The sequence below is a fragment of the Watersipora subatra genome, chromosome 4, assembly GCF_963576615.1.
Source record: "Watersipora subatra chromosome 4, tzWatSuba1.1, whole genome shotgun sequence".
Taxonomy (NCBI): domain Eukaryota; kingdom Metazoa; phylum Bryozoa; class Gymnolaemata; order Cheilostomatida; family Watersiporidae; genus Watersipora; species Watersipora subatra.
In genome coordinates, this window is record NC_088711.1 from 15,787,607 (window position 1) to 15,809,221 (window position 21,615).

Genomic DNA, 21,615 nt, shown 5'->3' on the forward strand with positions numbered 1-21,615 from the left:
GGAAGAGGATGTTACTCCTTGACGGTATCTATCCTACTTCTCACCCACTTTACTTCTATGTATTCGCTGCAAACTATAAATATCTCTATGCAATTCGTGGTCGTCTGCTCGTTATCAATCATAATTGTAGATAATGGTAATTAATAGTTGAAATCACTATATTTATAGCATAACAACATATAAATTTTGTAAAATATTTAGAAATCAACAGGAATGTGATGAAATTGTCTAGCTGTGACTATATTACAAGACTTTTGTCAATAAGTCAATTGAAGTAATAGTTTTCTCTGGCGGAAACCTGTGTGTTCCTGTCAAACCTGTGTATTCCTATCAAACCTGTGTATTTCTGTTGAACTTGTGTGTTCCTGTCGAAACTGTGTAGTTCTGTTGAACCTGTATAGTTCTGCTGAACCTTTGTGCTCCTGTCAAACCTGTGTGTTCCTGTCAAACCTGTGCGCTCCTGTCAAACCTGTGCGTTCCTGTCAAACCTGTGCGCCCCTGTCAAACCTGTGTGTTCCTGTCAAACCTGTGTGTTCCCTGATTTGATTATTGGTTGGCTAGAACTGTCACATAAAATATTTATATTATGTAAATGACATGCAGTTCGTCGAATTAGAGTGATTAAAAAGAACATATGGGTCATGGTCACGGAAACCATGATTAAGTCGGAGTTGTAAGATTTGGAGTTATCTACATTAGCAAAAGGAGAAAATTCTCAGTTATTTTGCAAAAAAATTTTTGATTTTAGCTTAATTACAACAGGTTTTATGGTCAATAAACTGAATGCATGTTTACCATTAGTGCGAAAACATAGTTTTAAGAAAACTGGTGTTAAAGTTTGAGAAACGAAAACCAATGCACAATTTTGTTTACATTTTAAAACGTCATAATAGTTGGAAGTATATTGTAATTATAAGTGTCCAAAATGTCAGAGTTATCTTTAAAATCGGCAAAAAAGAAACGATTATATTTATCGGACGCCATTTTTCAGTACTTCCTGTTGAGCATAGCAACGGTTTTAAGGGGGTTTTTCCGAGGGTTAAAAGACTTGTATTGGCTAAACTGACTTCAGATTCAGAAAGTTCACTATTTGATTTGTCCAGATGTACATGTTATAAAAGACGTTACCAATATTATAAATTCAGTTGGTGCAACTTCAAAGTCGGAAAACTCAACTTCGTGATTTGCGACTTAACCATGGTTTCTGTGACTGCGACACATATATGCTTGCTTCTCTCTACGCAAGCAAGCATTGTGTAAAGTTATCATTCTTTATGGTTTCTGAACCCAAAAGCTGCTATTCATTAGAAGGCAACATATAATGAGTTTTAAACCTTGCCTCTGTTTTGTTTCTTATTTAAATTATATTTTCTCAACTTTCTTGGTTAAAATATACCAAAAATTTTAGCTGCTCTATATATATAAATCTCAATGTTTGTTGGTTTGTTGGTCTGTTGGTCTGTCGTATGTCCAGTTACAGTGATTAAAATACACTCCCGAACTGCTAGGAATGAAAAACTGATTCACACTGCAGCTGAACTTGTAAACCAGTTTTTCAGGCATGCACGCTAACCACTACGCCATGCTGCCACCTTGCTGTACTGTGGAATAATTGTAAACATGCTTATTACACATGTTAATCTTTGATGGACTGCCAGTGTACTAGAAAGAAAATACGTGCCCAGACTTACCCCAAATGCTATAAATATATGTATATATAGCATAAATTTAATTAAACATATAGCACACACACCAATAAACTAACACCTTCATATAAAAGTAAATTCTTTGTGCAAAAAAGTTTTTTATTACCTGTGGAACGCCTCGCATTCACCTAGTATATATGCGTGTATTGTATATACACATACGCACACGTCCTTCTCAGATAATTGTAATTAATAATTCAGAAAGTATTTTACGATTAGCATTGTCACAACATACATTTACTTTCATTCGGTTAATACGTCATTTCGTGTAGTAAACTGATCTAAATAAGCTTACTGCAGCTCTTGAAGTATACATACATGTATATAGAAAGGTAGCTTCAAATTACTAATCAGCCCACAGCAAAATATTAGTTTGATATTTTATTACTATTCAGATCAACTTCTATTGGATAGTCAGTTGATCAGTCGGCCGGCTGGTTCTAAATTAACAAATTAACTCGCTAATCTCTTGATAATTCTTGCATTATACTTTTTCTTTGTTTTTTTAGAAACGACGCGAGAAAAAAAAGTTGGAGAAAGAACAAGGATTTCGAACAACACAAAATGGTGGTGATGATGGTCGGAATGAAACCCCTAACGGCATAAAGTTAGTCATATCAGTGTTTTGCTTGTGTAGGATTGACATCATTTTTATGTTATGACACAAGTTGGTAAAGCGTTGGTTTCCTGTTGATATTATACTAGTTGGGATGTGCATAACTTCTTATTACTACTACGTAAGTAGCTCATTAGCTTGGTCAGCTTGCTGTTGCTGTCTCATAGGGTACAATCATGATTAGGTGCAGATGAGCTTCTTGATGCAGAGAGGTCTTAATGTTCACCTCATCTTAGGTCATCAGATGAAGGAGAGGGCATTGATCCTAATGCAGCTTTTGTTAAAAAAATTAACAAAAAAAAGACAGAAGCTACAACATCAAAAATAGATAATAGTCCATCTTCATCTCATCCAGCTGGAGACAGGCATAATGAAACAACAGATGTGAGTGAGATGTATTTATGTTTGTGTAGTAGGTGGTGCTTGGTTTAGAAGGTGGTGGGTGGCAGCTGTGCGGTGCCACGGTGTTAGGAGCACTGGGTCATGTACACTGGCATATGGAATAAAATGTTATTACAATTGTATTCTCTCATTGTATTGAATAACTAGTGCATCGTTACTAAAATGTCCAAGGTTTTATCAAGCTAATTGTAGGTTTTGTCAAAATCCTCGTTTGTTCGATGTAAACTGGGCCATGTTCACGCATTGAAAAAGTCTGCACAGTGCATTAAACAGCCTGTATGTCTCGCTCATACTCCGATGTTATAATATGGTACAATATGCTCATACAGGATGTATGAGAGAGTAAAACATGGTTATACTTGCAATAGGATTCATTATTTAGTATTAATAGCAGTAATAATAACAAATGAAACTAGACAGTGGCAAGGCTGGTGGAAAACTGGCGAGAAAACTCACGTCTCGTTTGCGTTGTCTGTCGCGATAGCCATCTCCCAGTCAAAGCTGATGTTCTTCAGACAGACACGGCTGCCTCGGACAATCGTTTAGACTCTGGATGTTGTCCGAACAATTGAAAATTCAGCGAAGCCAAGTCCGAAAAAACGAGTCGACTGTATTTACCATTTTGGATGAAAAGTGATCTTTGGATATTTTAGCTTTAAACTGCATTTCCATGTTTCGTAGTTAGGTCCTTCGTAGCATCCTCCGAAAACCAACACTGCCCTAAAATATGGATATTTTATTTGTAGAAGAAGTTCTGTTATTTTGTATAGTAGAGATCCTAGGTTTTATAAAAATTCTAATTGCTTCAAATGATGTCTGGTTTACATTCATGATTAGTTGACCATTCATATCCACTTTTTATAATAAAACTTAATATAATTTTATTTTGAAAAGACAAACAAAGGATTGTTCCTAAATAGTTCAATGCAATTAATCTGATAAAATGAATGACTCATATGGTAAATGTGCAGCAGGAAAGAAATAGATGGGCGTACAATGGTGTGATATGGGGGCAGTTACTCACTGCTTGTGAACTTGTGTCTTTAGTACAGCCATAATCTTAAAGTTAACATTTTGGGTTACAATTTGCTCTGGCTGCACAGAGCTATACTTGTGAGTAGCTCTGAAGGTATGACAATTTCTATGAAGAATATTTTTAAAGTATGGTATGAGAGTGATAGTGTATTTGCTGGTACGTTCAACCTTACTGACATATTTACTGGCTGTATCGTTTTAGTGAACAGCTCTTCTGTTGAGTCAGGTTTTCTAGTGTGACGACATCATGTGGTATTATTATATAATCACTCCTATTTTTTGTGTGTATTAGATCATTTTTCCCAAGAAGCATCAAATTTGGCTATTTATCAATTGCTCAGGTTTTCAATGGTAGCCGTTGTCGATTTGAATGTGTAATATTGACCATGGTTATAGATAAAAAATTAATGTGGCGTGGTTGTGTGTATTCCATGTCATAAATTCTGATGGTCAAATGAGGCGTTGCCCTCATACTGGCTATCAAAACATATAATGAATTGCTTATCATAATATTTATAGACTGGTGAACATGGTAACTCACATACAAAAAAGAGTCGTCAAATAGCACGTGAGTTCATCTTTCCTGCTCTGTTGACTGCGTCTAGCAACTCTGTGTATCTGATGATTTAACCCTTGCATCCATTAAATACCACAATTTTTAATGCATGCACAATGTTTTGTTGCGGTATAATTTACACATATATAAACGCTGTTTATGCCAAAATTGAAGGTGAACTCCATAGTAAAGAAATCTTGCTGTGTCAGAACCATCATTCCGATGATATAGTAGCTATTAGATGAGATTCACTAATTCTTTCTATTCTGTCCTGTGTTGTAGGTCTGCCTGGTTTATGCTGTTGATTATATCGTCTATTTTTCAGATCCATTCTATGTTATTATTCATATTAGACATCTACTCCAGCTTTATACATTATGTTTTCATGGTGTGGAGTGCTTCGGAGTTGCGCTCTCTCCGAATCATAGAAACTGCGTCTTCGCACTGAAATTACTGCGCACTGATCAGTGCGAAGACAGCGCTAATTCGCAGCAAGAAAACAGCAATTGCGTAGTGGCTGCGTAGGTATGGTATAATTAAGATGGCTCTTTGTGAAATCACAGCCTACGAGCTCTAGTCGGTTTGAAAACTGTGTAGCTGTGTTGGTGATTATATGTAATCAGTAGTACCATGGACGTAAGAAAATAGTTTTGTATAGCTTTTAAAAGAAACCTTTGACATTTTTAACATTTGAAATTTTTAAAAAACTGTTGCCAAAATTTATTTCTGTGTACATTCCGGAACCGAGTTAGGAAATGCGGGCTAGAAACTCACAAATAGTTATCTTTTTCAAATCTTGCCAGCTGCGCATGGCTCTCTTGCTGTGGAGGCAGATTCATCAAGCGCCATAAACAAATACAAAAGTGTTCCTGCATATCTTGTTTTTTTTGTATTTTTCTGTTCTTCTTTCTGCTCTTCTTTCACTTAAATTCAATAATGCCGGTTATTACTTTGTAGAAATTGTGTTAAAGTTAGTAACACATTGTAAAGGTGTAATGTAAATAAAAGTATAGTGACGAGAAAAGCATAAAAAAATCGTTTCTGGTGTTCGGTCGTCATGATCGCTGTGCGCAGGCACCTCGGGCGGCGATTCGATTTATACAATTTCTCTTCTCCGGCTAGTTAGCTGGAAATCACTGCACAGCATGGAAATGCCTAATCCCTCAACTTCGGAGGGGGCAACTCCGAAGTACTGCCCATCATGGAAACATAGTGATAGACATTAGCACTGTAGGAGCTGATAGCAAAAGATTAGTGAACCATACAAGGTGTGTCAAAGAGACACTGGCTCATTGTGGCAGACCTGTTTTAGACAATGGCAATCTTGCTGCTCACAATGGCGATTACCCAGAAGCCATTGCACAATTTACAGAAGCCATCAAATTGGAGCCATCTGATTACAGGTTTTATGGAAATAGATCATACTGTTATGACCGGATAATGGTCTTTGATAAGTAAGTTTAATTTTTATAAAAAGTATTTTTGGTGTTAACATTGTTATCTTCAGTTAGACGGGGTTGGTTAATAGTTGAAGGTTTCTGTTTTTATCATGCTTACCCTTGATTAACCAAAGAAAGACGTATAATCAGCAGTGTTGACAGCGTTCTATTTTTAGACTAGTTCAGTTAATGGAATGAAGTTTTAAAGTTTATGTTTTCAGGATCTGCGCAATGTTGCTATGATTTATCAAATTACAGTTTTATTGCTTCTGAAGCGTAGCCCAGTTTATGTTATATTTATATAAGACGACCCTTGATGTTCTCATTTATTGCCATTGAACTAAACATTGCAATTGCATTGAAATGGGCACTTAAATCTTTAAAGAATATTCGATAAATATTAGACAGTTATTATATCGAGCATTAAGCTTGGTCCACATATAATTCATGACAAGAGGCGCGGAAGTGACTCATAAAGTTCTTGTCTGTAGCTAGTCATACACCTGCTGTGATGGTGGTGATGTATAGAAGCGTTTCTCATCATCACATAGAGGCGTAACATGACTAGACTTTCATGTGGCCGTAAGAACTCTGAATAGCTCATTAAATGTAAATTTCCCACTTTGGCTCAAGTGCCTCTTGCTTCCTTTTTAAACTGATTTAGAAAGAGCACAATGTGCCGGCTTCTGAAAAGTGAGAGCTTTTAGATTATGCTACTTCACAATCTATGGGATTAGTCAAAGAAAGCAATCGGAGTGAAGCAACTGCAAGGTGTAGCATACTCCATTAATTGCGTAATTTATGTGAACCAGGTGTTAGATCAGGGATGTCAAACTCAATTGTACAAGGGCCAAAATTCAAAACACACTGTTGGTCACGGGCCGAACGAAAAAAACAATTATTGAACACACTAAAACTAAATGTTTTTGGAACATAAATATAAATAAAAACATACAGGACTATCATTCTGAAACAGACTTGAACCTTAAATAAATTATATTTAATATGTTCCTCTCCTTAAAAATATCTCCTGTCAAAATTATATTATATTGCATTGTGAGTAAACATATACTTAGCCTTCTATTGGTTATTAAAGGCTCTGTTTTCAGAATCAACTTTTCTAACTTTGTAATATCTTTGAATAGCTAGACTTAATTAACAAGAAAAGTACGTTGCGTTGCATTATGGGACCTGTAGCCCAAACCCAAACTGCTTCATATCGATGGGCATGAATAACGATTATGTAAAATTATCTTGTGGGTCGGATATAATTACATAGTGGGCCGGTTTTGGCCGGCGGGCAGTGAGTTGGACAAATGTGTGTTAGATGATACTTTTAAAGCAAGTTTACATCTATTGTATGTTTACATAATTTTACAGTATGAATTTAGCGCTTTGCCTCAACTAACTCGTGTCATAATCGTCAACTGAAACTCATCATGCTGATCAAGTTTTATACAATGCAAAGTTAAACTAGAGAAATTTTTTATTCTGTTTTGATCGGAGATAGCATATTCCGTGTTTTATTTACTTCTACCGAGCTTCAGTATGGAATGTTTTGGATGACTTTGGGTGTTTTACAGAAGTTATACAGCAAGTCTATCCACATGAGTCACACTGATATGGTAGTCTTGTGACCATCCTTCTCAGATAATCGTAATTTGTAACAGAAAGTATTCACAAGATTCCAAGATTCACAAAATGCGCTCTAAATTGCAAAACCATGCTTTCGTTTGTGTTGCATTTAGTACTTTACTATGTGTAGAAAACTGCTTTAGGTAAGCTTGCTGCTGCCGTTGAAGTATACATACTTAGGTAGGCATTTTCAAATAGCTAATCTCACAGCAATCACTTTTATATTTTATTATTATTTAAATCGACTTTATTTGGTGGTCAGCAAATCAAGTATTGCTGCCTGGTTCTCAATAAACAAATTAAATTACTAATTTATTGATATTACTTGCACTATACATATGTATATTGTATATATACAATATATATGTATATATATACGGTAGATATATTTCTTTATAGTTTTTTTGTTTTTTCTTGGTTGAAGCAAAAGAAATGAAAAAGCAACACAAAATTAAAGTTTTACTAAAACTAATTAGCTTTGTAAGGTTTTGATGATGAATAATTGACTAATGACTATGGCATTTGTATTGACACTGGTACAGTGATAGTATGAAATAATATAATGCTGGGTGTCGGTGCACCGATGCTCAAAATATTTTATGACTTCACTTCTTTTTTGTATTCAGATATTAAGACTGATTATTCTCATGCACAAGTCGAAATTTGAGTCGTACAATTATTAATTTATTTGTTGTTTCTTTGCAGAGCCCTTTCAGATGCTGATAAATGTATAGAATTATCACCAGAATGGCCAAAAGGATACTTTAGACGAGGGAGAGCATTAGCAGGCTTAAAAGTAAGTCATATGTCGATAATTATTGTCTGAGACGTACATAGTAAGTTCTTGATAATTGTTCTCATCAGTTACACTAGACGCAGTTTCGCTAGACGCAGTTGCGCTAGACAACTGTTTCGCTAGACGCAGTTACGCTAGACGCAGTTACGCTAGACGCAGTTACGCTAGACGCAGTTACGCTAGACGCAGTTACGCTAGACCCAGTTACGCTACGCGCAGTTACGCTACGCGCAGTTACGCTACGCGCAGTTACGCTACGCGCAGTTACGCTACGCGCAGTTACGCTACGCGCAGTTACGCTACGCGCAGTTACGCTACGCGCAGTGACGCTACGCGCAGTTACGCTACGCGCAGTTACGCTACGCGCAGTTACGCTACGCGCAGTTACGCTACGCGCAGTTACGCTACGCGCAGTTACGCTACGCGCAGTTACGCTACGCGCAGTTACGCTACGCGCAGTTACGCTACGCGCAGTTACGCTACGCGCAGTTACGCTACGCGCAGTTACGTTACGCGCAGTTACGCTACGCGCAGTTACGCTACGCGCAGTTACGCTACGCGCAGTTACGCTACGCGCAGTTACGCTACGCGCAGTTACGCTACGCGCAGTTACGCTAGACGCAGTTACGCTAGACGCAGTTACGTTAGACGCAGTTTCGCTAGACGCAGTTACGCTAGACGCAGTTACGCTACACGCAGTTACGCTACACGCAGTTACGCTAGACACAGTTACGCTAAACACAGTTACGCTAGATACAGTTACGCTAGACACAGTTACGCTAGACACATGGAGCTATAAACAATTTGGACTCGTAAAAACCTTCAGTTTATTATTTCTCGAGGCGAAGAATTGATGTCTGCGATTAGTAAGAATTGTTATGTGTTAATAGAGGGTTAAATTGTAGGTTAACTAGTCTTTATTTCATCTCATGGTTTATGTCTCTGCATATATATTAGTAGTGTATATGTATATACAGTCAAACATGGATAACTCGTCCACGGATAGCTCGAACACATGGTTAATTCGAACATTTCCTTTGGTCCGTTCCCACGTAATGATAAATTGCTATAGATAACTCGAACTCAACACGGTTAATTCGAACTGTTTTTTTGCCCAACAGCTACCGAAACGGTTGTTTTCGCTTTAGAAAATCACTTTATTCAAAGCCATAGAGGTAGACTTCATCTTTTCGTAATTCATAAGCGTCGTTATTACCACCATCGGCAAAATATTTTTGTCAACGACTTTTCTAAAAGTTTGGTGAAATTTGATTTATACTGCGATACGATGAATAGCACGGGCTAGCCGGGTCACGCGCGCAAGAATTTTCGCCACGCACATACAAAACAAAAATCGCATGTTGTTTTGCATGTGCGTGGCGAAAATCCTTGAGTGCGTGACTCGGCTAGCTCGTGATGAATAGTTTTCCGACGTTGATTCCGTGTTGAATCAACGTCGGAATGTTGAATGTTTAAAACGTCTTAAAAAATGTTGTAATTAAACGTATACGTTGTCTGAGCTACAAAAAACTATTCATCGTTTGACCTAAACACAGAATACGTGTGTACATTCAATAAGTATCTATTAAAAAAGCGTGAGTGATATAGAATGTACCGTAAAACCTCGTAAAACTTCTAATTGAACTGCCTCGGAGTGTTGCTCTTAACGAATCCCAGGTAAAGTAAGGTAATCTGCATAAACTTCAAGAAAAAACGGCAAAATTGATCGTGGGTAAAACCCCAAAAGAAAAAAATGTCTTTTCTTTTGAGCATTTCAACAATGATCAAGTTTTGCCAATGTCAATCTGAAAAACGTCCTGGCAAATAACATCACCTCAAACAACAAACCAATCTCAAGTGATAGAAAAATCTCTATACTTTTTCATGAAAACGTTTTAAACTTTACATTAGAAGCATTTAATTTGAAACAAGCCATTTGTGCTTTTGATTTATATTATAGTTTGTATATGTACATGTATCTACTAATAAATAAGTAAATATATGGACTTGTGACAGTGCTCTGATAACTTGAACGCTCTGATAATTCGAACACTTTCGCTCGGTCCCTTGAAGTTCGAGTTATCCATGTTTGACTGTATATAGCATGGTCTGATATATATATAGTAGTAGTATATATATAGCATGGTATGATGTATATATAGTAGTAGTGTGTATATATAGCATGGTCTGATGTATATATAGTAGTAGTGTATATATATAGCGTGGTATGATGTATATATAGTAGTAGTGTATATATATAGCATGGTATGATGTATATATAGTTGTAGTGTATATACAGTCAAACATGGATAACTCGAACTTCACGGGACCGAGCGAAAGTATTCGAATTATCAGAGCGTTCAAGTTATCAGAGCACTGTCACAAGTCCATGTATTTACTTATTTATTAGTAGATACATGTACATATACAAACTATAATATAAATCAAAAGCGCAAATGGCTTGTTTCAAATTAAATGCTTCTAATGTAAAGTTTAAAACGTTTTTATCAAAAAGTATAGAGATTTTTCTATCACTTGAGATTGGTTTGTTGTTTGAGGTGATGTTATTGCCAGGACGTTTTTTAGATTGACATTGGCAAAGCTTGATCATTGTTGAAATGCTCAAAAGAAAAGACATCTTTTTCTTTTGAGCGTTTTACCCACGATCAATTTTGCCGATTTTTCTTGAAGTTTATGCAAAGATTACCTCACATTACCTTGCTTCCGAAGGGCTATCGCTAAGCGGATGTTTGGTATAAATCAAATTTCACCAAACCCTTAGAAAAGTCGTTGACAAAAATATTTTGCCGATGGTGGTAATAACGACGCTTATGAATTACGAAAAGTTGAGGTTTACCTCTATGACTTGGAATAAAGTGATTTTCTAAAGCGATAACAACCGTTTCGGTAGCCGTTGAGAAAAAAACAGTTCGAGTTAACAGTGTTGAGTTCGAGTTATCTATAGCAATTTATCATTACGTGGGAACGGACCAAAGAAACCGTTCGAGTTAACCATGTGTTCGAGCTATCCGTGGGCGAGTTATCCATGTTTGACTGTATATAGCATAATGATAGACTGAAAAGTGGAACAATTAGTGAATAAAAGGCTTTTGGTGGCAGTTGTTTTCAGATGCAGAAAAAGCGTTTACCCAAGTATTAAAGTTGGACAAGACATGTGAGGAGGCATCTAAGGAACTAAGCAGGGTGCGCACTCAGCAGCTCATAGACATGGGATTCTCTGCCAAGGATGCCGAAAGAGCGCTTTTAAACAAAAATAGCCTGCAGCAGGCTCTCGATACACTCTTATCTAATGTTTGTAAGTTGGTTAAGTTATGATAGTAACGGTGTGCAGTGTTTACTTACTGTTTCTACATTTTGTAGTTGCTTACCAGCAGCATCTCTATCTACCAAAAGAATTGCATCAGTCTTTTCAGTTACAACTTTACTCTCAGGCTAAGTTATTAAAAAAATGTTTATTTTTGCTAACATATACTAAGTTCTAAAATTGGTAAAATTTTGTTGTACTGTTGGAGATGTGAACGTTGAATATTGAAGGAAAGTTAATTAATGAAATATTGTCATCATATAACATCTATAATAGTGGTGCGATCTTTCCATGTGCACCAAACCGTAAGGTTGTCAAATGCAAATGTTTTCAACTTTGGAGTTATCTTCTCAATTGTGTAACTTATTTCATGTACTTAACCTTGTTATGCCAGTGAGTGTCTATGATGCTTCAGCATTGCCTATGGCGCGTCTATAATTTTTGAGCAGCAACAGACTTGACCATATCGGCCGACGATGTTTATATCTCGGATGCTGAGGATGAGACAGCGGACTCACCCGTGTTGGTGGCTGCCTCTGTCCAAAAAATACAGAACATGCTTAAGTCCAACCCTGTCAAAGCTTTGCATCATAATAACTCAGAGACTTTTATAGAAGAAAAAAAGATGGAGTAAGTGTCATAATGTTTGAGTAGCAGTCACTTTGGTAATTAAACTGTCATGGCATCTGCGGACAAGTTGGTGTATCCATGTCATTAATAATAATAGTTGCATGGCTCATTATTAAACTAATTGGGATATATATGTAATATAAATATATATATATAATATATAAATTATATATAATGTATATATATATAGACTAAAACTTATCTGGAAAGTTGAATTTTTTTTACTACAAATCTGTTTTGAGGTATCGTTTGTTTGAAGCAAAGACAGCCAACGAGCGACACCACGAAACAGATTTGTTGTGAAGAAAATTTTGACTTTCCAGATGAGTTTTAGTCTGTATATATATATATATATATATATATATATATATACACGCATTTATACAATGGGTGTAATATCAGATCGTGAAAACGCTCCATGGCTATATATATGTAAGGGCAAGTGGAACTTTGGAATGTGATCATGAACCTAACTATATCGAGGGGCTGTGTGGGTGAAGAAATGGTGTGTAGTGTAAGATTAGCAGGGTTTGTTTGTTAGTGCAAAACATGTGGGGTAAAAGCAAATCAAATATGAGTTAATTGATTCATCGGTTCATTCGTGCGTAGTTGATAGCTCAATGATGAAACAATAACATGTAGATCATTTCTTTTCATAAATATTTGTTCTGTTTGGCAATTATCTGTTATCTCTCGTTGGCAGTCCTACAAATCCTGAGGGTTTGACAGCACTTTGGGTTGGCAATGTTTTACCTTCAGTCAGCGAAGTCGATCTACAAACCTTATTTAACAGGTACGCGTGATGAAGAGGTCGTTGTTAGCTATTGCTGGATGTACTATGTGATACCGTGTATCATCAAGAATGTAAAGCTTTAGCATGCTTCTCCTTCCCTTCTAGGTATGGTCATGTGTCAAGTGTTCGTTGTCTACCTGAGAGATTCTGCGCATTTGTTAATTTCAAATCGAAAGAAGCTGCTGGAAAGGCAATGAATGCTCTACAAGTATGCTCATATATCTTAATTAAGAGTTCTCCGTCTATCACAAGCTCAGCAACACTGATAGCCTGTGGTCTCTAGATCCACTCGCGTGTTTCATTTCATAGTCTTATTATCATTGGATGTTTATGATTATGTTCGTTGTCTGTGTAGAATTTTGTAGAAATTGTTGCTGCAAACTGGAATGTTGTATTTGATGTTAAATCTGCATTTGTGGTTGTTTCCTCTTTGCGTAGTTCTTTCATGAGAAAACAACTTCTGTTTGTGTAGGGATTTGAAGTTAGTGGTCAACATTTGCTTATAAAGTTTCCTGACAATCCGATAGCGCAAGCTCAAACAAAGTCAGTGAAAAGCTTGCCTGTTGGTGCTTACTCAGCAAAAGAAAAAAGGGAACGAGTACCACCCAGCTCGTAAGTGCTTGTTAGAATCAGTTAGAAAACCGTAACTATTGCCGGTATACTTTAAAATTAGTTGTAATTCTCATTTTAGCTTATAAGTTTTAATTTTGTCCACTCTTTTAGTCAGATGAAGTGTACTAGTTATGTGCTAGCTGCTAAATCTCCATACATCGCTTGCAAATGGACATAGTTGGGAAAAGATTCCTGTTGTCTCTGCAACGAGACACAAGATCATCTTAAACTCTTTGCAAAAATATGTTAACTCTAAAAGAGTGTTTTTTTCAGTCGTTGTGAATAAAATAGGTTTTTTATTTTACATGTTACATAATAGTTTATAGAAGGCTCAATGCTACTTCAGACCATCCTAAAAGTTGTAAAGAAGCGTTATTACTAATCAATGTCACAACATTGTTGTTGGTTTTAAAATTGACTCGCTCACATCAGGTCGATAATGCTCTTTATCGCTTGCATTCTGGCCGAGCCGATCAGATGGAATATTTTGACAAAACAGACACACGTTGGCGGGTTACAGTTGAGGCGATCATTCTTATTATGTGCTTCTAGATTTTTTACATTTTCTATGCTTAGCTTTTTGATTGCATTTGTAACAAATTTGCAACTCTTTGCTTTTTATCATCATGGCTGAAAGTATTTTGGTTTTTCCGGTATAGCATCGTCATTATTGACGCAAACCATGCATATTCGAACCACATCACCACTGTTTCGCTTGCAGAGTACTAAATCCTTAAGGTTATAGGGCAGGTGATTTACTAACTCATCCTAAATTTTAGCGTTTAACTACATTTTTAAGAGTGGATTTAAGCTGCAACAGTACGTATCGCAGTAAATATTAATTGTGGAAAATGTGAAAGCAAATGATATTCTCTCAAGATGCTGTATCACATGGAACACTCTTTGCATCATAACATTCACTGTTTTCACTAAATGAGTTGGTTGTGTGATGGCACCTTGACTAATGCAAGGAATTGTCATTCACAAATGTTGATTGATAGAATCGAATTATAACCAAAGATCAATCACCTACCGGTTTTTAGTATTAGAGGGCATTGTAGAGATCGGTTTTTTCACTTGTGAACATCAATATGAAATTTATATATCCTTTTTTATATTTTTCGTGGCATGTCTCATTTTTTCTTTCATTTTCTGAATGTGTGTTGAAAATTTAGAATGATTCGATTCTGAGCACAGAGTGCAGAATCAATTTATCGATCAACCAAGTTTTCCAATCTTTCGTCGCCTCCTATAAAAGCCTTGAGATTGCATGCTTACAAAATTATATGTAGCTATTCGGAATTGCATAAAATTTCACTGCCATTATGGCGAGAAGTTTTCACAATGATTGCTGCAAATGGTACTAACTGGTTTATCAGCTTTTTCTCAACTTCACGTTTTTTTCAGTCAGTTTTTAGTTTGCTGGGTCTGATCAGAGTTGTATATCTATCTGTGGTACATTTCATAAAATTAATGTACTGATTATACGATTGTCAAAGATTGATATTGCGGATTTTTGAATGAATGCTATCATGGTTTTAGGGCTACAAAGGTGAGCGGGCCTGTCAATGGTGATGAGTGTTATTATTGGAGAACAACCGGGTGTCAGTTCGGGAGTAAGTGCAGACATAAACACATACCTGAGAGTAGAGGCATCGACAGGAAACCGTGGCACAGAGTTAAATGATGCTAAATGCTGAGATTGGCAGGCGGTACACCCTGTTTGCATTTATTGGTCTCTCTTTCACTCTCAACTGTCTTTTGTTGATTGATTCTCTAGCTGATGGTGAGAGTTTTCACCAAACAATGTTACTACAATTTTCATAATGCTAGTTTATATGTAATTTAATACAGAAATAAATGGCTCTCTCTCGCTGGCATAACACACATTCCCATCTTTGGAGTTTATGCTCTGCAAGGTTTATCACCTTAGGTATATGTTGAATGGCAAAGCTATTTAAGCTATGTCGTGTAATCCATGTACGAACAAGTAGTCCCCACACAATTTTGTTAAAACAGGCGCAGTTTTGCCGCAGTTAATTTTTTGTATACGATTAGTCTCGTGTCAAGGATCATCTTAACCTAAACAAAGAAACAGCATGGCCTGATGTATAATAAATTAATCCTCCGTTGAAGGAAAGAGAGGTAAAAATTTTCATCATTACATAGCACGTAACGTCGACTAAACAAATGTTATTGCGCTTGTAACTATTGACTTGCTTGTCTATTGAAATTTAGAGCATGTTTGAGGAGTAATATTTCTATTTTAAAACAAATATATGAACTTGATCATATCAGTAGAGTGTGAACACTTATGCAGCATACAATTTCAGTGTAAACATGGTTAAGCTTATTCATGCATGCAGTAGTGTTTGCCCTTGGTAAATCGTTTTTAGGTTGTGATGGTAAGGTATCGGTTTTAAATAAGCTGTGAATTTTTAAACCTTGTCCTCGAGTTGTACAGCGCGTATGGACAATTGATGAGTTTCCTGGTTTACATATTTCACTTTCTGAAGACAAATACATTTCTGAGGAGGTATTTTCAGCTAAAGCCAGGTTACCATATCGAATGCGAGACCCCGGCGGTAATCTCATGCAGCAAAACACTTGCGGTGCTAGGCTCGGCGGCTAATGTTCACATCAAGCTGCGTCGCTGGAGGTCGCGTAAAAATGGCCGCTAGCCATGCCGCCTCGAAAGTGCTGACCTTCACCTGTACAGTGCATTTTGGGAAGGCTTTGCCTGCGGCTCTTCGCGAAAGTTGAATAGTGCTGAACTATTGCGTTTACCGCTGACAACTACCCGCGGTACTCTGCGTGTAGGTTCACATTTCACTGCTGATAGCCTTGCGGTGCTGTCGCCGGTGCATGCGGCGTATATGGGAACCAGGCTAAAGGTTGCCAAGAAGACTATGCTCAGCTGTTGAAAAGCGTGTCTGCCGCTAAGAATATGTGATGTGCCTCAATGTACTTACAGTACTGGATTGTTCCCCCAGCCTTTCACGTTACATTTGCTGTCCATCAGTCCAAAAGAACAACATTGAGGTTTGGCACTATTTGCTGGAAAGAATAATATTTGGTAGTTGCTGAGTATGTTGGCAGGACCTTGCAGTGTCACATCGTTGCACCCTTCATCAGCTCTTGTAGAAATCTTGGGAAAATGTGACTGTTTATGCATACGCTTTGTTCAGCAGAATTATTTGGATTCTTCATGCTTCAAGTAGGGGCTCCGGTAGAAGGCCCAGCAGGCTAGAGTCATTTGTCATCTTCTATAAATGAATAAATTTGAATTCTCTGCCTCGTTTCTCTTGTCACTCGGCGGGGACCGCCGCTATAAATAAATAACCACGAGTGTAAAGTTACATAATAGGCACTAAGAAGGTGTATCATGCATCAACCCAGACCACACTTGTCATGTCAAACTGCTCATCTGCATACATCACAATCGTAATGCCAGTTCATGACAGCCCTTTATATTTCACAAGTCAGTGCAACGCTCACTGCATGCAATAAACACCACTATCTTACAAGATTTTTTATATCTTTATCGTATAAACACAAACAAATTTGGAAACCTGCTTATAAATTAAATAACTAAATACAGATATTTGTATATGAGCAGTATTGTATACAGCTGAAAATAGCTTTATTTCGTTTGTAATAGTAACAAAATTAAAACACAAATTTCCTTTTCAAGGATCTGTCAAAATTGTTTACAAGTTTGAGCGATTGCGTCAGATTGCTTTGAGCTTGATAAAAGAGATCAACCATTGGCTTGTTATGTGCGTTATATTAGTGTAAGTTTTAGCTGCTAATTTAGTGTATATGTTTAGGTTATATTTGAATGGTGATCAGCGACAATAAGTGTTATCCTACTGAACATCTACCAGCCATTTGGAACTGGTACTTTATAATTCTTATATGTGTGTAGGGCATTCGAATTCTATACATGTATTCCTCATAATTTATGAGAAATACAGTAGTTTTGGTTTTAATTGGGGTATAAGATAACCGAATTGAGTAGAGGTCATTGACATTGGAGGAGTGCATGTGTGGTGATGCATCAGCACAAGCCTCAGATCTTTACAAATATTTTAATGTTATTAGGCTATGACAGCCAAATGCCTGTCTTGTAGCATGTTAAAAATACTTCACTGCATTCATTGGCTTTATGTCAAACCACTTATTTTATTTTATTGGCTCATTGTTGCCCTTTTTTCTCTTTTTTTTATTCTTGTATGGCATAATTTGTAAAAAATTCTGTTTGGATTGAATGGATTGCCAATAATGTAATGTATATTTGTGTCTTCAATTAGAGAAGTTACCATGTCAATCGAATATTGCTGAAAGCGGCACGCGGAAGATAACTTCAAATTAATGGACATGTGTAGGAGTAAAGCAATGCTTATAAAGTACTTCGTTCTAGGGTACATGTTTTTTTTTGACATTTCATCATGCATGTCCATCTAGGCTAAGCCTAGGGAATCTTGCAGTACCTATGGTCTCAGATTTTTTTCCACGTACATTCAGTCCACATTCTTTGCAAAACACACAAACATGTACCGATCCTATCAACATTTATCCGAATGCTATCAAGATGACTTTGCAATGACACAGATTGCACCGCATGGGAAGGCTGAGTGCATTAGTCCTCGGCAAATCATCCATTATACGGCCTGCATGATTTCTGATTGATATGCCCTCTTATTCAAACGGGTGAGTGAAGCACTTTGAATGCATGCCAATGCAATGCTGTGTCTAATATATTTGACGTGCAGAGTTCATAGATTTTAGCCGGCCAGGTGCTAACTTGTAAACAATGCTGTTTACTGCGTTTATTCTCACTCCTTTACTGAAGGTCTTACAAAAAGAAGTCAACTTTGTTACAAATTGACAGCAAGACAGTATGGAGGAATTGAAGGGATTAGTCCTTGAAAATAAATAATAGAAAGTTAATTTGCGTTGATAGGATTACATTACTTTGAGTTGTTGTACGATTAATTATTTTATCTAAAATATATTTTATGAAAACTTGAAACATACTAAAGAGTTAAAAGAAAAAGGCTTTAAGAAAATACCTTATAGCAAAAGTTGTGGACTCGTTGGTTCAGTTTTTAAGACCAATTGCAACTAGTATATCCTATGCTGATTGAATTTTTTACAAATAATAAGTTATAGTCTTAAATCTTGATATTTTTTAGAAAAATTTTAGAAAATTTTGGCTATTTCCTTTCCTATGCATTGCTCTTAATCTTTATTAAAGAAAAGCTAGCGTAGGCCTACAAATTAGGTAAAAGTTTTGACCTTGCGGAAGACGACTTCAACAGACTATCATGGCAATCATACTATAGTACGAAACAATCTTTGTCCTTTTTTATTGGCAAAAGATATCTGCAATGGTGAGGTAATTCCTCTCCTCACCCGAATACAACCATGAGATTAGTTAGTAGGACTGATTTACTTTCAGGTGAGACCACAACTGTAGTTGAAATAAACTTGTGGCTCCCTCAAAGAAGGAATGTTGAGTGCTGCATAGCTCGCTGGAGGCAAATGTCGAGACGTAACGAGTGCTCTTAGGTATGCTCTTACTAGCTCTAGCACGGGTCTCCTAATTGCTAGAACGAGCAAACTCTAGAGGGAATAGGTTCAAAGCTGTAGAAGTTAGGGAGTAGCAGAAGAGACTTGGCGGCTCTCCGCTCGAGGCATTGTTTAGCTATCATTGTTTTATTAGCTGAACCCATGCTTATCAATTTTAAAATCTTATTTAGTCGCCATGAAACAATGGGCTAACATATTCATGGTTTTTATCCGATGAGCTGCCCAGTCTCTAGATCAAGCAGTTTTTTGCTTTATCTATCGAAACTCTCTCTTCTTTCTTTGTCATTTTTTCGCCTTGGGATTGGGATGTCACTGACTTATTTTTCAGGAAATTATCAACTCAAATATTCATGCGTAGAAATGTTTCAAGCCTTAAATATAACAATCATATTTGTTCTTAAACAGTATTGACACCTGAATAGGACCGGCTTCAAGTCATGCTTTATGCATTAAGCAAAGACAATCCTATTCACGTTGGCGGCAATACCGTGATACTTTGTGCCGTTATATCACCCGCATGAATGACATGGCTCAGATTTCAATGTCTTTTAAATTGGTAAGTTAAAAATTAGTGCGTACATTTGATTGCTTGATTCACTCAAAAACGAAGGGTGGCTCTCGACCTAAGCTAACTAGGATCCTTCTAGAACCTAATGACTCGGCGGGTTGCCAGGCACACTCACGTTCTATAGTTTGAGTAAATAGATAGGATGTAAATAAAGTTTGTGAGAAGCTTTTGATATTATATTCACGTGCGTATATAAAGTGATTGGCTCAACTGTCACCTATGGCATTGATTGGTTTATTGTTTGCTAGATTTGCTGTCGTGATGGGTAGACCAAGTGCTCGGTGCTGCTATGATTAACAGATAAATCGTACTCTGTATTACATGCTCCAGCTAGCGATTATATCACTTCATTTGTGTTTTTAATTTGTTTTTTTGTTGATTAATTATCGTATGATTTGGTATCGAATTATTCTTCTTTGATTTTTTGCTGCGATTTGTTGTGTATTAGTTATAATTATTCAACTCTTTTATGTTTCTGGGTTTTGCACCGCTACAGACATGTGACCTTAGAAATGATAAAACACTGGTTGCTGTCATATTGATTTGTATATATGCAAGTCTCTCGCAATGTTCTCGCTGGCTCCAATCCACCCTCGCATCTCTTTTTCTAACAATGACTTCAATGGCCGGCTTGTAAAAGAGCCAATTATCAACTCTATCAATCAATATCGCGGGCTATCCAGGCAAACAAAAATAATTTATTGTGTACACGTGTTGTGTATTACGAAGCTCCTCAAGTGCGTTATACGGTTTAATAAGAAATGCTATCTCGGCCCTTGTGATTCATCGTTTGCGCAGAAACTAAAATTTGAAGAGATTATTTTGCCTCTGATAGCTGAAGATTCCATTATGCTTTCGCAATATTTAATTTGAATCTGGTCTTATTTTCTTTTTTAAATTAGCATAAACTGTTTCCTCTCATGATATTAAAATAATAACGGAAAAAAATTACAAAAAAGCACAAGGTAACAAAGTGTTAGCAATCCTGTAGTTTTTCAGGAAGTCAAGGAAAAAACAATATCAAAGTAAACTGTCACATAAGACCTCAACTTACATACTTCAAAAAAGTAACTTACCTTAAAAGTTTGTAATTTTACATGATTTTGTTTTAAGCAAATGAAAAAGCGCACATGTATATTCCACATTGTCTGCGCAACAAGATAGACAACAAAGGATGCAACTTGGCAGAATAGTAACATTCTGGTGCAGCCATCCAAGAACCACAGCTGGCTGTCTCATTGTTTTGGCACCATTTTGGAACTTTTATAAAAAATGGTTATAAATTTATGCCATCGACAGAAACGCTGACAAAACTTTAAGCGTCATTTGTGACCCAAAATATCTTAAATTTTATGACTTTTTATGACATTCATAAGAGGAGATTATTGAGTTTTTGTATCCAACTTGTTTATTGCACGAAACTATCTGGAGGATATGTAAGTTATGGAGCAAAAAGGCTTAAAATATTGCGGCTACCAATCTACAATATTTTAAAATACTTGTTAGCTTAAGGTATTACTACGAGGTACGGTTATCATGAATTAAACCACTACAAATAATCTTTTGGTGACGATGAGCCGCAGTTTTTCTCGATGGTGGTCACTGTCAATCACATAAAAGCAGTTGCTCAGCCCCACCCCCTCCTCACTCTGACATGTGATTTTATTACACGCAAGGAATCAAGTCTTGAGCTCGTCTAAAGATTAATGGACATTTAGCTAATTTTGTTTTCTCTGGTTTCAATTGACACTCAGTAGAATAATATTATATATAATCAATTAATTCGTACCTGAAGCAAAGCTTATAGGCGCGCAAAGATTGACCAATAGGAACGGGCCATTGAAAGGTTCATAAACTTCAGCCTGCCGTTTGTTATCTTTATTTTAACAAAGTGATTGGCTGTGAGC

General features: G+C 36.7%; 1 protein-coding gene across 2 annotated transcripts in view; it reads left to right on the plus strand.

The window, feature by feature from the left end:
• The window catches only part of LOC137393273 (uncharacterized), a 31,680-nt gene extending 16,248 nt beyond the window's left edge, over positions 1-15,432 (plus strand). For both annotated transcript variants that reach the window (XM_068079753.1, XM_068079754.1), the window contains exons 8-18: positions 2,216-2,313; positions 2,559-2,706; positions 4,279-4,327; positions 5,628-5,769; positions 8,095-8,185; positions 11,306-11,501; positions 11,960-12,140; positions 12,844-12,933; positions 13,039-13,141; positions 13,406-13,545; positions 15,088-15,432. In XM_068079753.1, the coding sequence (XP_067935854.1) occupies positions 2,216-2,313; positions 2,559-2,706; positions 4,279-4,327; positions 5,628-5,769; positions 8,095-8,185; positions 11,306-11,501; positions 11,960-12,140; positions 12,844-12,933; positions 13,039-13,141; positions 13,406-13,545; positions 15,088-15,232 (1,383 nt within the window). In that variant the 3' untranslated portion in view covers positions 15,233-15,432. The remainder of the gene's footprint in view (positions 1-2,215; positions 2,314-2,558; positions 2,707-4,278; positions 4,328-5,627; positions 5,770-8,094; positions 8,186-11,305; positions 11,502-11,959; positions 12,141-12,843; positions 12,934-13,038; positions 13,142-13,405; positions 13,546-15,087) is intronic.
• Positions 15,433-21,615: the final 6,183 nt, after the last annotated feature.